Raw genomic sequence first — 15,390 nt, 5'->3', positions numbered from 1 at the left:
GCGTTCCTGGTAGTAAGGACCCCAAGTTGAGTTCGCCCTTATTAACCGTAACGTCTCATATTTGTCAGTAACTGCGATCCAGATTTCAACAACATATGTAAACAATGACATTGAAGAATCTAATATTTTTGCATAAACTATGTTTCTTACATATTACACAATTAATTATTACTCTTATTAGGGTGTTATTAGGCTCTTATAAGAGTAGATTTTAATGCACTTACCTTGACTAATTTGAGAAACCATTCATATGTCTGTAAGGCCAATTCTCTGGTTGGTACAATGACAAGAGCGAATAATCCATCTGACCTAGAGATTTTAGGCCTAATCTCTTGAAGTTTCTGAAAATAAAGTATTTGAAACATCAGTTCATTCTCCAAATATATCAATTTAAAAATTAAACGTATAAGGAGACGCAAGGCCCTAAAATAAACTTGTTTTGTGAGAAAAATGAAGTTTTTCCCCACGGCTTTTTGCCTGTTTTATTCTTTTTTTAATGTGTCAATTTTAGCCGACAGATAACAGTATGATCCACCTTTCATTAACTACTAGGCTGTAACACGAAACATTTAATTCCTGTATACCGAAAAAAAAAAAATCCTGAAACAAGAATCGATGTGTATCGGTCATTTGATAGGGATGAAAAAAGGGCAAATCGGTGGAACGAACTCTTTGTACAGTAATTAGATTAAAGTTCAAAGACAAAAATGTTTTAGTTCACAATAACTATTCTGAAAATGTAGTAGATTTCGTGGAACAAATTTATCATTAAAAATTTATGAATATACTGAAACTTCACTATAACGATTATGACCGCAACGACTTGTGAAACCTCGGCTCTACACGAATCATAAAACTGCTTTCCCTCACGTGTTATGCATCGGAAGAATTCGTTGGAATTCGTGGAGCTGCCTTCCGAACGTACACTTGAGAAAAAGTAAAACAGCAGAAGTACACCAACTACGTTGCTAAACTTAGAAGGCAAACGAACGAAAAAAAAACAGCATTTAAAAAGCTATAATACGGTCACTACCTGTTATTCGAATGAAACTGTAACAATATTAATAGCAAAAATATAAAATAATAACAATACGACACTTAGCGGCAATCTGATAAAACTATACCTTCAGGAGATGTTCTCCGTATAGCACGAGAGACGACAATGGCAAAATTTCATGATTGGAGGTTGATGACCGGGACAGAACTTCGCGTTCCATTAGGTGGTGAAATCTGTAAACCTAGGTCAAGCTTCACGACTCCTCGCGATCACTATATATAACAACTACTGAGGCTGTTAAAATTCGAGGGAGAGAAAATTTAAAATGATATTTACAAGCTTCTTATTTGAAACATTTTGACAACAATAAAGAAAAAAGGCATTCTGAGAAAAATGAAGTTTTAGTTACACTAACATCATAACACAAAACAGTCGCTCGTTTATGGCTTTGATTTTGTAAACTGAACTCATATTAGATTCTAACAGAATATCTGAAGCTGAGTATAAAATGGTTTTCTGGCAGAAAACGAGGTGCAAGAGCGAAATTTTATACCAAAATAAAAAAAGTTTTTTATCTGTTTCTTTGTTTATCTTATTTTTTTTTATTGTCTGCCAGTTTGAGTTTCTGAAATCAGTAAATATATATATACAGTAGCGTAGCCAGGATGTGTGTTTGGGGGGGGGGCAAGTGCTGTTATAAGTACATATAGAGAAATTACAAACAAAAAATATATAAACATAAAAATACATAAAAAATTACAAACATCAAAGTACACTGTCGGACCTCTTTGGGGGGCCCCTTTCCCCTGGCCCCCCTTCCCTACGCCACTGTATATATATATATATATATATATATATATATATATATATATATATATATATATATATATATATATATATATATATATATCAAGATGCATCCTATAACTTCTAAGTTTAGTGCACGTGGTCCTGGGTTCGATTTCCAGTATGAGAACACAACCACTCCGAGATAAAGGAGCAAAGCAAGCAATAGAAACATGTAGATTCATAAACGTCACAAAAAAAAAAAAAAAGGTGAAGACCCAACCATCGTCGGGTAAGGTAATGCTGAGTATTTTCTGTGACTGCTAAGGTGTGGTGATAACAGATTATGTTCGTAAAAGGCAAACCATCACAGGAGCACAGTACCGAGATCTCCTGACGAGGTGGTAATGAAAACTTTACAACCACCCCTCGTACTTAAGCAGTTTTACGAAAATGGGACCTTTCGAAAAAAAAAAAGTCAAATTGTCAATCTCTTCTTCGTTCCTATTTATTGGAAATACGTCATATCATAATGATACTATTCGACCCTAAAGTATTTTGGTTGTGCATTGCCTCATCCGTCTTGGTTATGTTATTACATGTTGTACATTCTTCCAGTATAGTAAATACGAGTCTTACTTAGAATATTTCTAAAATCCAAGACAACTGACGGCAAACTTAAGAGTAAGGGAAAGCTTTTTAAGAGTGTAACTGAATTTAAAATTTTGGGATGAGACAACAACTATAGTACATCCTGAACCTAGCAATTAAAATGTAGCATCTATATGAGTGGTATTCCAACTATCACTTACCTGGACAATTGGAACTGCATAAGCCAATGTCTTTCCACTTCCTGTCTGTGATTTTATAAGACTATCGCTTCCTTTTAATAAGACAGGAATAGCTTTCCTCTGGATTGTCGTCAACTGTTCCAAATGCATGTTCTCTTTCAGATTGGATACCTACAAAATGTAAGCATACAAGTTGTCTGTTAAAATAAGTTTAAAGCAGTAGCATCATTCTGCCAGAGAGTAGAAAGATGCTCCACCGACAAAAGAATTTCGAGTTTCTATTATCATATTAGTCTACAATCGATTAAAAAGAATAGACCTCTCAAACTCAGGGGGGCAATTGCCCCATGCACCCCAAAATGACATCTCTAGTTTATAGTTTTCGAAGTTTAAAACAGTGATGGCCAATTAAAACGCACTGAGCCAGGACAAAATAAGAACCATTCTTGGGAGCCATTTTCCTTATTTCACTGAGGTGATGGATAGCTGAACGAGCGAAAATCATACATTTTCTGGATCTTCGTTCTTTTTGAGGAGAGGGAAATAACTTGCATCTTATTTCGTATGTCTAGGCGAAGCACGATTTTCTTATTTAAGGGCAACATTAACAAGGTAAATTTCCAAAACTTGCATATGATAATAAACACATCATACTGAGTTAACTGATAGTTTGGGTTTGGATACACTATATGTGGTTCTCCAGATACAGGCCCGCAACCAGAGGGGAGCTAGGAGGGGCCTGCCCCCCTAAACTTTTGTATCTATAGTGATCGCGAGGACTCGTGAAGCTTGACCAATTTTACTACCAAAACAACGCGAGGATATGTCCCGGACGTCAACCCCCATCCATGAAATTTTGCCAGTATGGTTTGTCGCGCTATACCGAGAACATCTCCCGGTACAGTGTTCTCGAATTGCCGCTAAGTTTAGTTTTGTTGTTATTGTTGTGGTCGTTACTTTATATTGTTACAATTTAATTCGAATAATTATTAATGTACGTATTATAGTTCTTTAAGTGCTCTTTTTTGTCGCTCGTTTGCCATGTCCTTTAAGTTTGGCAACATTGTTGGTGCACTTTGGCTGTTTTACTTTTTCTCAAGTGTGAATTCAGAAGGCAGCTCCATGAATCGTCCCGAATTCTTCCGATGTATCACACGTGAGAGAAAGCAGTTTTATGATTTGTGTATTGCCCCGGCTTCACGAGTCATCATCATCACTTTAGTCTGGAAATATAATGGCTTTGAACGGAAAATCTGTCGTTACGACACAAATATACACAAAGTTAAAAGTGAGTTAGTTGAGTGTTAACTTACCATGAACGGATGTAAAGGAAGATCCTCGAATGTTTTTGAGGAAAAGACGATCTCTGAAACTCTTTCCACCTGGGCATCTTCCACCACAGGGATGTCAGGATTCTTCGTAAATAACGAAGAAACAAACGTTTTCTTCTTCTTTTCTTGATTCTCAGAGTCTTTCGTTTTCTTGGATTTTCCACGTCCACTAGATCGTTCCTTCTCTACCTCTTTCTCCTCATCATCACTGTCATTATTCTCTTCACTTTCATTGTCTATTCCACTATCATCAACATCCTTTCTTTCTCCTCTCCTCTTTTTCTTCTTTACCTTCAGAAAGACAAAAAGAAGTAACAGTTAAAAGAAAAGCATATTCAAACTTCAATTATCTATATTAATATATATTAAGTTCTGGACGTAACCTAGATAATTGGAGAAACCGTCAACAAGGTTATGCTCTGGGATTTAAAAAAAAAAAAAAAAAGTTTCGTTTGACAGTTGTTAAGCTACCGTAGACTTCCAAACTATGTGAATTCAATAATAAACCAGTTGAGAATGCTTCAAGAGCATTGCCAGAACGAACTTAAAAAGAATGGAGAGATGAGGCGGGAAGGATAAATGTGATTGTTCTTACATGTAAAAGTAAATATTGTTTATCCGTACCTTCTGTTTCTCGCAAAATATAATCTCTCTATGACTTACGGTTCCCGAAACATGGCTTCTTAAATCTCCTGAAATCGGCACTATTTTTTTAGCCAATAAGTTGGGAACGGTAAGTCATAGAGAGATGATGATGGTGTTGGTCAATAAAGAAGAGGATGGTAAACATTTTGGTACCGACATTAATTGGTGGGTACTGGCCAACTGGCCAATCGCCAAACAAGTGGCCACCGGTTACGATTTGGTACCAAAATATTCACCGTATGGTTCCAGAGATATGGCTCGTTAAATCTCCAGGAATCGGCCATATCTCGGGAACGGTAAGAGTGACGCGAGAGATTCTATTCCTTTCTCAGATAGTTTTTCATGCTCTATCGAATGGAGGACTCAAGATTGAAACAATCGTAAATAACAGACAGACGGGCAGACATACAGAATTCAGTAACGAATTTTTTAAGTTCGTTGAACAGATCTAAAGGGGGTTTCAAAATTCATGCAAGAAGTCATCATCATCATAGGTATTCTGTCCTTACTGGAAGGTCACTTGCAGCAGCTGAGAAGCTTCCATGCTCCACGGTCCTCCGCTAACCTCTTCGTATTCACGTATGATCTTTCTGTTTTTATATCATCCATTAATTGTAGTCTCCTTCGCCCCCTCCCTCTCTTTCCCGCCATCCTTCTCCACACCCACATTTCGAAGGCTTCCAGTCGTTTTTCATCACTTTTACGTAATGTCCACGATTCCGCCCCATACAGTACAACACTCCACACGAAGCATTTTATGAGTCTTTTTCTCAATTCTTTATTCAAGGTCCCACAAAACAGACTTTTCTTTCTCCTAAAGGCTTCTTTCGCCATTCCTATCCTTGCTTTTATTTCACGTTCGCACTTCATGTCATTACTAAGAATACCTAGATATCAAAAACTATTCACTTGTTCTATTTCCTCCCCTAACACTTTTATATTTGACACAGACCTCTTCGTTCCAATCACCATGTTTTTTTTTTTCTAACATTTATTTTCATCCCATATTCTTCAAAGCCCATCCTCAGGTTTTCTTAACATTTCTAACATGCAAGTAATTTTGATTTTTAAAAAAACAAACAGATTTACAATTAAAAAGTGTAAATGTTTCATTAATTCATAAAGTATACAGTATAGGGTTATGTATGGAATAATATATAGGGTAAATGTCCTCCACAGCTTTGCTGGCATATACGCACTATTTTGTTGACCGTTTTGCATAAATGTGGCTGAATTTCGTTGAAAGAGGGCTCATTTTGCTTCTTCCAGCCGTGGGTGGCCGTGGCACGCACCGAACACTGACATGTTGTGGATGCATTTGTTTCTCAACAATCACTCGTGGATTTTCCGAACCCCAAATGCTACAAATTTGTCGATCAACAAAGCTATCAAGATGAAAATGAGCTTCATCGTTGATGATAATTTTGTTCGAAAAACTAGCAATCACTTGTTGTTCCAGAACCCATTCAACGACCTCTCTTCGTTGTGCGTGATCAACAGGCTTTGGTCCTGGAGCAATTGAAGTTGGAAAGCATGAAGACGAAAATCACTCAATATCGCTGAGCCCAATAGGCCCGTCTGTCCGTAAAGGGAGTCATCCATAATTGTGACGAATCTAATTGAAATTGAAACCAAGATTTTGGTTGTCTTTAAAGATGATGAAAAGTCGCCAGAGCTGAGGTCGCTAGCTTGTGGTGTTAAAATATTTTTTAAAAGTGAATTCGGGTCCAACGGGCCCGTCCGTCGTTATAGGGTTTAAGAAAAAACATTTGTCAATATCTCTTACCGTTTTAGATTTATTAACATCAGTACTAAAATCGGAAGCACTAGGAAATTTAAACTTCTCTGTTTTAATAATGTTTTGAGTGATGATGTTATCTTTTCTTGAGAAGTTGAATCGATTCCAATAAATCGTTTGTCGCTATTTATTGTAGTTTCTTGCTCAATGGCGATCAACATTAAAATCGGAAATAGTTGGTTTCTACTACTTCCTACTTGAAAAAGGAATAGGAGAGGATATATAGTGCGTTCACTCAGCAAGAGTGGAGTTCGGCAATTTCTTTCAAGTTCCCATTTCTTCCAACAGCATCCCTTCCTTCCCCCATCTCTCCATGTACAGTCATGTCCAAAATGATTTTCGCACATCTATAACTGTCTTGTTGTGGGAATATAATTTGATAATGATTTTGCAGGGTATTTTAATACTGTTACTATGTGTATAACCGGGAAATTTATATTTGTGGAAAATTTCATAGAAAAAGAATTATAAATACGAAAACTAGAATGAGTAAAACAAAATGTTGCTAAATGGACAAGAAAAGTTTTTTCTTATATTGTTCTCATTTACTGCTCTTCTGACATGAAATTTACCACATACATGTCTTTGCCGATTATACACATCTAACATTATAAGAAATACCGGCAGAAATCGTTATCAAATTATTTTTCCTAGAACAACATATTTATAGACATGCGACAATAATTTTGGACATGACTGTACATTCTTAGCAATACTATGGATAATATGAAACTGATGTCAGACAATGAAAGAGCAAGGAAGATAGTCTTGGGAACCGGAACACACACACACACACACACACACACACACATATATATATATATATATATATATATATATATATATATATATATATATATATATATATATATATATGAGGGTCACTACGAAAGTTTTGAAATACGCATTGTTTTGGCACGGTATTTCAATTCCAACAATTGCGTTCGATAGTGGTATCCAGAGCGAAGAAGCGAAGCAATTTTCAACTCGCCTCGCTTATCGGCGTGGCCGTATCGCCTTCACTTGTTTGTTGATGTGTTCAGCTGTCTAGAATGGAGCTCGAAAGGGGAACATTTTCGGACAATGATCCTTTACGAATTCAAAAGTAGTTTGAACGAGACATAAAGCCTTGACCGTTTGCAGGGGGCATTTGGGGACCTTGCTCCTTCCCGTGCTACAATTTTTCGGTGGTTTGGTGAATTCAGAAGAGGTCGGACATCGCTTAAAGATAAAGAGAGAGCTGGACGTCCAGCAACAGCTGTGTCAGATGAAAAAATTGCCGCTATGGAACAAACGATTCGAGAAAATTCTCGAACAACTTTCAAGGACATTGAATCTACAGTGAACATTGGATCGCCAGCAGTAACAAAAATTCTTCATGATCATCTTCGGCTCACGAAGATTTCATCTCGTTGGGTGCCTCACACTTTGACTGAACAGCAGAAGCGCATGCATGAGGAATGGTGTGAAGAAATGCTTGCAAGATTTGATGGAGGCAATTCTCGACGCGTCTCTGACATTGTTACTGGTTATGAGACTTGGTTCTATCAATTTGACCCTGAAAATAAACGCCAGTCTACAGTTTGGATCTTTCCAGACGAAAACCCACCCACGAAAGTGAATCGATCGCGAAGTGTGGGGAAGAAGATGGTCGCAACTTTCTTCTCCAAATCTGGCCATGTTGCAACTGTTCCACTTGAAGAACAAAGGACTGTTACTGCTCAGTAGTACACCCTGTTTGCCTAACAAAAGTGTTACAGAAGCTTCGGAACGGCGTCCAAGAACTGGATTGCATAGGATCCTGCTTCATCATGACAACGCGTCCCCACACGCGGCCATCATCATAATTCAGTTTTTAGAATCTACGGAGGTCAAACTTATGACTCATCCGCCGTATAGCCCTGACCTGGCCCCGTGTGATGTTTCTCTGTTCCCCAGGATCAAAGATCGCATGCGTGGGAAGAGATTTTGCAGCTCTGAAGAAGCTGTAGTGACTTACGAAAATTAACTTTCAACACTTGAAGAAAAAGACTGGCAACACTGCTTCCAAAAGTGGTTTTCGAGGATGCAGAAGTGTGTACAGTGTAATGGTGAATACTCTGAGAAAATGTAAATATTAAATTGATTTACGTATGTAAGTTATTTCACATCTCAAAACTTTCGTAGTGACCCTAGTATATACAGGGGTAGACAAAAAATCTAAAAACACTTCATACAGAACACGTAAGTTTGGCCTTCCTCAGTACAACACGTGTTGCGGTTGCTGATCCTTATTTGTTTTTAATGTGTCATGTGGACCTTCCGTCAGCAGTAGCCAGTTCACCTGTCAGTGTCATGGTGTGAAAGTGGTGCGGTAAAATGGCCGACCTGACAGACTTCCAAAGAGGCATGATCGTTGGTGCCCGTCCGGTTGGAGCTTCAGTGGCAACAGTGGCGAACACTGTGGGGGTATCGACAGGCACTGTGTTCAATGTCATGAAGACATACACAATTCATGGGCAAACGACGTCTGTAAAGCACAACAGTGGTCGAAAGACAATCCTGTCAGATAGGGACCGGAGGGCATTAAAACAGATTGTAGCAGCTAAAAAGAAGACCACTGCAATAAAAATTACGTCTGAACTCAATTTCGGCCTACAGAACCCGGTTTAATCGCAAACAGTGCGACGGGAACTTCATAAAATGAAAATTCATGGCAGGGCCGCTATCACCAAACCCCTGGTCACAGCAGTAAATGCGAAGAGGCGTATTCAGTGGTGCAAGAACCACACACAAGGCGTGGACTCATGAGCAGTGGAAAACACGTAATGTGGTCCGATGAATTGACCTTCACCTTGTTTCCAACAACCGATCGTGTTTACGTATGGAGAACACCGTCGCAAGCCTATGATACAGACTGTCTGCTCCCAACTGTAAAGCATGGGCATAGTTCTGTTACAGTATGGGCAGTGATATCGTGATTTTGTGCCGGTCCCATCATAGCCCTACATGGAATGATGAATGTTAAGGCGTATGAGGACATTTTGGGGGACCAGGTTCTATCCATGGCCCAAATATTGTTCCCTGATGGTGATGGCATCTACCAAGATGATTTGTCACCCTGTCACGCTGCAAAAACGGTAAAATCATGGTTTGAGGAGCATGACCAGGAGCTATCACACCTCCCCTGGGTCCCAAAATCACCAGATCTGAACATCATTGAGCCATTGCGGTCTGAGTTAGAAAGGCGTGTTCGGTCTCATTACCCTCCACCAGCATCCCTTACGGAACTGGAGCATGTTTTGGACTAACATTGGTATGAAATTTCACACACCACGATTCAGAAGCTGTATACGTCCATTCCACGTCGGATCCAAGCTGTTTTAGACGCAAAAGGAGGCCCCACACCATACTAGGTATGATTTTCACACTTTTGCAAACGTCTTAGATTTTTTTTTTTTTTTTTTTTTTTTGTCCCGATACGGGACAGAAACGCATACTCTTTCTTATGGTACCGCTGCAGATGCATCAGACATTAAACCATTTTGTCAATCTTTTGCCCTACGTTAGTTGATGGGAACCCACTTTGGCTAAATTTTTCGGAACTGCAGATGTTCTTTGATAATGGAATGTACGGAGCCATAGCTAATTCCGACCCGAACTGCTGAACACGAATTTCTGTGATTCCTCGGTTTTCCCTGATAAGACCATCAATCCGCGCAATTACATCAAGGGTAATAACTTAATGGGCCTGTCCTGGCCGCGAATCGCTTTGCAGTGATGTGAGTCCTTCTGGGAATCTCTTACGCCACTCCTGCACACTTGTCAGTAATATGCAGAGTTCGCCATACCCAGCAGATTTGCGACGATGAGTTTCGCGTATTCCAACACCTCACATTGAAAACTGCGTTAAACTTCCCAATTTGTTATTCAGTATTGAAACCAGATGCAGTATATTTGTCATTTCCTGTTGCAATACAGAAATAAGGTTTTTTTTCTCTATACGAACCAATAATATTGAAACCGGAAGTTGAACTAGTTTTGAAACGCATAAGTGTGGAGGTAAAAGCTATTCTTAGGAGCTACATCGAATTAAAAAAAAAAAAAAGTTCTTGCTATACGAGGTAGTACCAAAAAGTTTTGAAACTAGTTTTGTAACATGCTAACAAATGATAGCGCAAGACCGGACGCACACGCACAGGGCGAGCCGACGTTAATAGGTTTGTGCACCAAGAGACATCGTCCTATGTACATTGGGAGCTATGCAGCTAGTCTTATTGTGACCACATGGGTTATCACGTCTCCGATTTCACTATGGACAGCAAGTTAGTACAACGAGCAAACATAAAATTCTGTGTGAAAGAGGGTAAATTCGACATAGAGACACTTGTCATGATTCCGCAAGCATACGGCGATGCTGCAATAAGTCGTTCGACGTGTTTTGAGTGGCACACGCGCTTCGATTGCGGAAGAACGCCCATGTCCCTTGGGTGTACTGGTACGACCCTGAGACAAAACAACAGTCTTTACAGTGGCAGAACATATTATCCCTACGACCGAAAAAGGCGAGGCAGATGCGTAGCTCGACCAAGTGCATGCTCATTGTCTTTTTCGAAATTCGTGGCATTGTGCATCACGAATTCGTCCCCACAGGCCAGACCGTCAATAGCGAGTTCTACTGCAAAGTATTAAGACATCTGAGGGAGGTCATCCGTCGAAAGCGTCCAGATCTATGGCGCTCGAAAAACTGGCTGCTCCACGACGACAATACACCCTGTTACTGTGCTCTCCTCGCACTTGAGTTTCTCACCAGAAACAAGATGATCACACTTCCGCACCCAATCTACTCGCTAGATTTGGTTCCTGCGGAATTCGTCATCTTCCGAAACTGAAGATCCAGCTCAAAGGTCGTGTTTGGACACCAGAACGCAAATCGCAGAAGGTGCTTGACAGGCTTCGAGAAGACTTCCAGGACACATTCCAGCAGTGGCAGAAACGCTGTATTGCTGTACAAGATGACTATTTTGAAGGTGACAATGTGTAAACGCAGATAAATACAGTACTTCCCTGTAAACAAAACTAGCCTCGAAACTTTTTGATACCACGTCGTACAATGTTTTGCTCTATGAAGGCCAACTTTAAAACCGGAAATGGTTTTCTACCTCTTCTGGCTTGAATAGACCGTTAAGGGACGAGCTGGAACATATTCTTGGAAACACTGGAACCATAAAAAGAAAATATTTCTTGCCCTCTTTTGCCGTTTTGGCCATGATATCTGCAAACAGACAGAGGGAGGGACGGACAGCCGTTCAATAAGATTTTCCACAGTCAGAGGCGCATTCAAGTGGGTCCACCGGGTCTGGAAACTCCCTCCCAAAACTTCCTAACTCAACATACATGTGTACACTTTCTCAATGAAACTATACTTGTTTAACAGGAAAATGATTGATGTAGCACGAAAATTTGATCTTACACTTCATCTGTACTTTTTCTCATATAAAAACAATCTAGTTTTATCACAGGGTGTCTACTAAAATTTCAAAATGAAATTTCGTGGCCTTTTCTTTCCCAAACCATAAAATTTAGTAACATTTTTAAGAGCAAATTTGGGTGCCAATTAAGCCGAATTTTCATGTATGCGATAGAAGCGTACTTTGCTTGCGATTTGGTAGCGTCTAAAAGCCGACCATAGACATTTTTGGTGGTGAATTTTGACGTTTTATAAAACAAAATTTTCCAGTCCATACATATATTTGTACAGATGAAAAAAATCGTGACCTAAAAGCTAAATTTCGTGACTTTTTCTTGACTTTCATGACCGTTTTTTGATTTAGTGACTTTTTCATGACTTTTGTGACCGATAGACACCCTGTATCACCTTTTTTCTGAAAATACAGAAGGAAGTATTTTAGAACACTTATCATAATTTCGGGTGAAGAAAAATACCCGTTCAATACTACGTAGGGGCTTGTAGTATTGGACCCCCTCCCCCCCCCCCAAAAGCTTTGACCCCCTACCGAAAAAAAAATTATGGGTGCGCGCCACGCCTGGCCACACTTTTATAGACAGAACAGTTGAAAAGTCTCATACTATAGCACCATATTAAAAACTCGTCCCTTTTCTGATATTTTTTTTTTTTCGAGGCACCGATGTTTCATAAGAATGGACAAAATAATAGATTCGTGCACCGATCTACAAAGCCTGACATATTCATGATACAATGAATATAGGCAAAAATGATCGTTCTGTTGTTTCTCTATTGTTAACCCAAAATCTGCAGTTCACACGCGGAGTTTAAGTGATTATTTAAATGAAGGAATTCCATTACGTAAAAAAGCCAAGCGTAATATATGTTATGAACACAATAGAGCTTTCGGGTGCATTTAGATATTCCAGCTTGCAGTGAGAGCAACAGAGCAAACCGTGAAAAGCACATTTTGTGCCCTTCATTAGAAGTCACCCACTGAATGTTAATTTAGCTAACAAACAAAAAACATTTTGCTGCCTAATAAAAGTATATATTCTTTTTTCAAATCCTGAAAAATGCGAACAAAAGGCAAAACTAGTTTCAAAACAACAAAACACATGAATAACTTTGAAACAAGCAAACAACACACAACGTCATATTACAAAGGCTCTCTTTTTGTATGGAAATTCCGCCGTCTTCCTTTGGGAAATTGCAGCCAGTTGTCCTAACACTTTTCAATAACACACTACATTACCATATTCACGTCCCAGTACCGGTACGACAACCATTAGCAAAGAGTGCCCACGCTAATGTCAACAAAAATTAGGGCATAGTGAGGAAAGAGAGGGGAAAAAAGTCACATGTCACTTTGGCGCTCTGTGCATACATGCAAGCAAGTAGTTAGGAGAACAACACGAAAATTAACCTTTTCTTTTATAACATTCATATGCATCAAACAGCACCGCCTGCGATTTCATAAAAGTCAAGTCACCTCACCTCATGGTTGACACAACAGATGTCAAGTCTTTTGTTTGGCTTATAGACAGAAAATTTATAGCTTACAAGGGACATTGGAAATCATAAAGACACGCAAATAATCTTCACTAACATTCTAAAATTAGATTCATTTCTTTCTTTTTCTAATCATATACTGTGCGTTCTTGATTTATTCCATTAACGCCGAGAACGCGACACATCGCAAGTGCTGTAGAAGTTGACCGAGGAGCAATCTGAATACAATAAAGAAAAAAAAAAGAAAGATAACATTAACCCTTTATGTGTATGATTAAGAAGCCTAATCACTGCAAAATTAAAATACCACCAATTTTACAGTAATTATGTGATATATTCAAACAGATAAAAGACAATCGAAATGTGCAACGAGAGCGCACTAGACAATATTATTTTGCATGAGTCTGCGTTATCACGAGTCACCTAGTAGCTTTCCGTTTGCAACCATTTAGAAACGGGAAAATAAATGCCGATTTTCTAAATGGCTGGAAATCGAAAGCAGATAAGTGAGTTGTGATAACGGTATCACATGTAAAATAATATTGTCTTGCGCGCTCTTGTTCCACTTTTCGATTATCTTTTATCTATTTGAAGATATACATAATTACTGTAAAATTAGCGGTATTTTAATTTCGCCGCTATGGGGCCTCTTAAGTAGGGCCTACTACCAGTCGAAAAGCAAAATGAGCATATGTCTCCTAAAAATCCACTTTCGTTTGATTTCTTTACGCCATTTTACTTCGAATAAAAATTACCAGATCATAGGAAAAGTTGCTATAAAAAAAACTAAAAAATTACAATCAAAGTTTTCAACAATTAAGAGATGCATTAGCGTCTTTATACGGGAACTTTCATTCGCAGGAATGGAACAAAATGACTTGCGTCTCCAGAAAGGTTAAGGTACAAATTGTACATATCTTGTAGTGTCTTAAGACGGGTTACCCAATTAAAGGGTTAAAAATGTAATGTATATAATTAAATGTCTTTCTTAACAAAAAAAATTTTTTTTTTTTAACCATCTTATATGCAGTTAATCCGTACGCTCAACAAGGTTTGCATTGAAATTAGATTCGAAATCGTTCCAACACTGCAATTGCATTCGAAAGAGCACCAGCACTTAAATCATTGCGAAATCTATCATATCTCAAAGGTATACTTCGACAAGGAGCCGGAAATGCATCGTTCGTCACATTCCCACACGTTACGTGTAGCACTCGTCGATAATAACGGGGTAGCTCTGTCGGTTAACAGTGAAATGAAAACATGAATTTTGATTTTCATTCAATTTTAATTATCGCCACAATCATGAATATTAGCTTTAGTTCAGTTCAATACATTGTCCGTAATGTTCTGCATTTCAATAAGATGTCTGCAAGATAGGTCCAACGTCAGCTTACTGCTGAACAGAAAAATCGCAGCGACGACGCCTCTGAAGAACTTTTGCATCGTTTCAACGCCGAGGGTGATGCTCCCCGCAGTGGCGTAGCAGCTGCCCCCGCAACCCCCGCACTGCGAGGGGGCCCCGAGGTATAGGGGGCCCCGAAGTCTTGCTATGAATAAAGATTTAAAGAAGTAGAACTTCAATCTTACTTCTATCGGCTTTACAACTAGGGCCCCTTCTCTGTACTTTGCGGGGGGCCCGCAAAATTGTGCTACGCCACTGGCTCTCCGTGATGTCACCAGACCTTTCCCCAGTGACTTTCATGTGACTTCCTCCACACGAAGAAGCGATAGGAGGCAAGCATTTCAACAGTGACGAAGAGGTGAAAAATGCAGTGCGCGAGTTCGTGCATTTTTTCAATACATTCTTCCAACGTGATATCCATGCATTTCCGAAGCCGTAGACTATTTGCATTCAACGTCAAGGGGGACAACATTGAAAAATAAGAGGTACGATTTCCTTTTGACTGTTACATTCTAAAATGTATTGCAGTTTTAGGGTTTTTCATTTGATCCTCCCTCGTACTAGTTGGTCCACTGGGCTGGCAGGAATGATATTCCTCGGCGAGCAAACTATCCGGGGAAGGGCGAAAGGAAAGCAGCAACCTTTGACCTGTATGTAAAGTATCATCCTAGCACTTGCC

At 39.1% G+C, this 15,390-nt stretch overlaps 1 protein-coding gene across 1 annotated transcript in view; it reads right to left on the bottom strand.

Moving 5' to 3' along the window:
* The window catches only part of LOC145689926 (ATP-dependent DNA helicase DDX31), a 379,619-nt gene that overhangs the window by 318,233 nt on the left and 45,996 nt on the right, over nt 1-15,390 (bottom strand). Inside the window, exons 2-4 of the mRNA XM_081764280.1 lie at nt 3,888-4,196; nt 2,596-2,745; nt 225-341 (exon numbers count right to left, since the gene is read on the bottom strand). Coding sequence (XP_081620406.1) covers nt 225-341; nt 2,596-2,745; nt 3,888-4,196 — 576 coding nt within the window. The remainder of the gene's footprint in view (nt 1-224; nt 342-2,595; nt 2,746-3,887; nt 4,197-15,390) is intronic.

Source organism: Thermobia domestica, chromosome 7, assembly GCF_964235325.1.
Source record: "Thermobia domestica chromosome 7, izTheDome1.hap1.1, whole genome shotgun sequence".
NCBI lineage: Eukaryota > Metazoa > Arthropoda > Insecta > Zygentoma > Lepismatidae > Thermobia > Thermobia domestica.
The sequence above is the reverse complement of the archived record's forward strand: the minus strand, read 5'-3'. Positions and strand labels throughout refer to the sequence as shown.